At 73.9% G+C, this 207-nt stretch overlaps 1 protein-coding gene across 1 annotated transcript in view; it reads right to left on the bottom strand.

Annotated features, from left to right (window-relative positions):
• Positions 1-167, bottom strand: part of LOC104490149 (vesicle transport through interaction with t-SNAREs homolog 1A-like) — a gene marked incomplete at its 3' end in the record, with an annotated part of 13,908 nt that extends 13,741 nt beyond the window's left edge. The window contains exon 1 of the mRNA XM_010132400.1: positions 31-167. Within this exon, the coding sequence (XP_010130702.1) occupies positions 31-124 (94 nt within the window). The remainder of the gene's footprint in view (positions 1-30) is intronic.
• Positions 168-207: the final 40 nt, after the last annotated feature.

The raw sequence follows: 207 nt of genomic DNA, 5'->3' as shown, positions 1-207 counted from the left end.
CCCCCCCCCGCGCGCCCCCCCGCCGCTCACCTCCTACCAGCTTCGGCACCTTCCCGATCCTGCCCGTGATCTCGGCCGTCAGCACCGCGAAGTCCTGCTCGTAGCTCTCGAAATCGGAGGACATGGCGGCGGCGCTGCTGCGGGAGCCCGCGGCCCCGCTGCGCTCCGCGGAGACACGGCGCTCAGCCGGGAGCACTCAGCCGTTCC

The sequence above is a fragment of the Buceros rhinoceros genome, unplaced genomic scaffold, assembly GCF_000710305.1.
Source record: "Buceros rhinoceros silvestris isolate BGI_N320 unplaced genomic scaffold, ASM71030v1 scaffold8920, whole genome shotgun sequence".
Taxonomy (NCBI): Eukaryota; Metazoa; Chordata; class Aves; order Bucerotiformes; family Bucerotidae; genus Buceros; species Buceros rhinoceros.
This window is presented reverse-complemented; position numbering and strand designations above follow the sequence as displayed.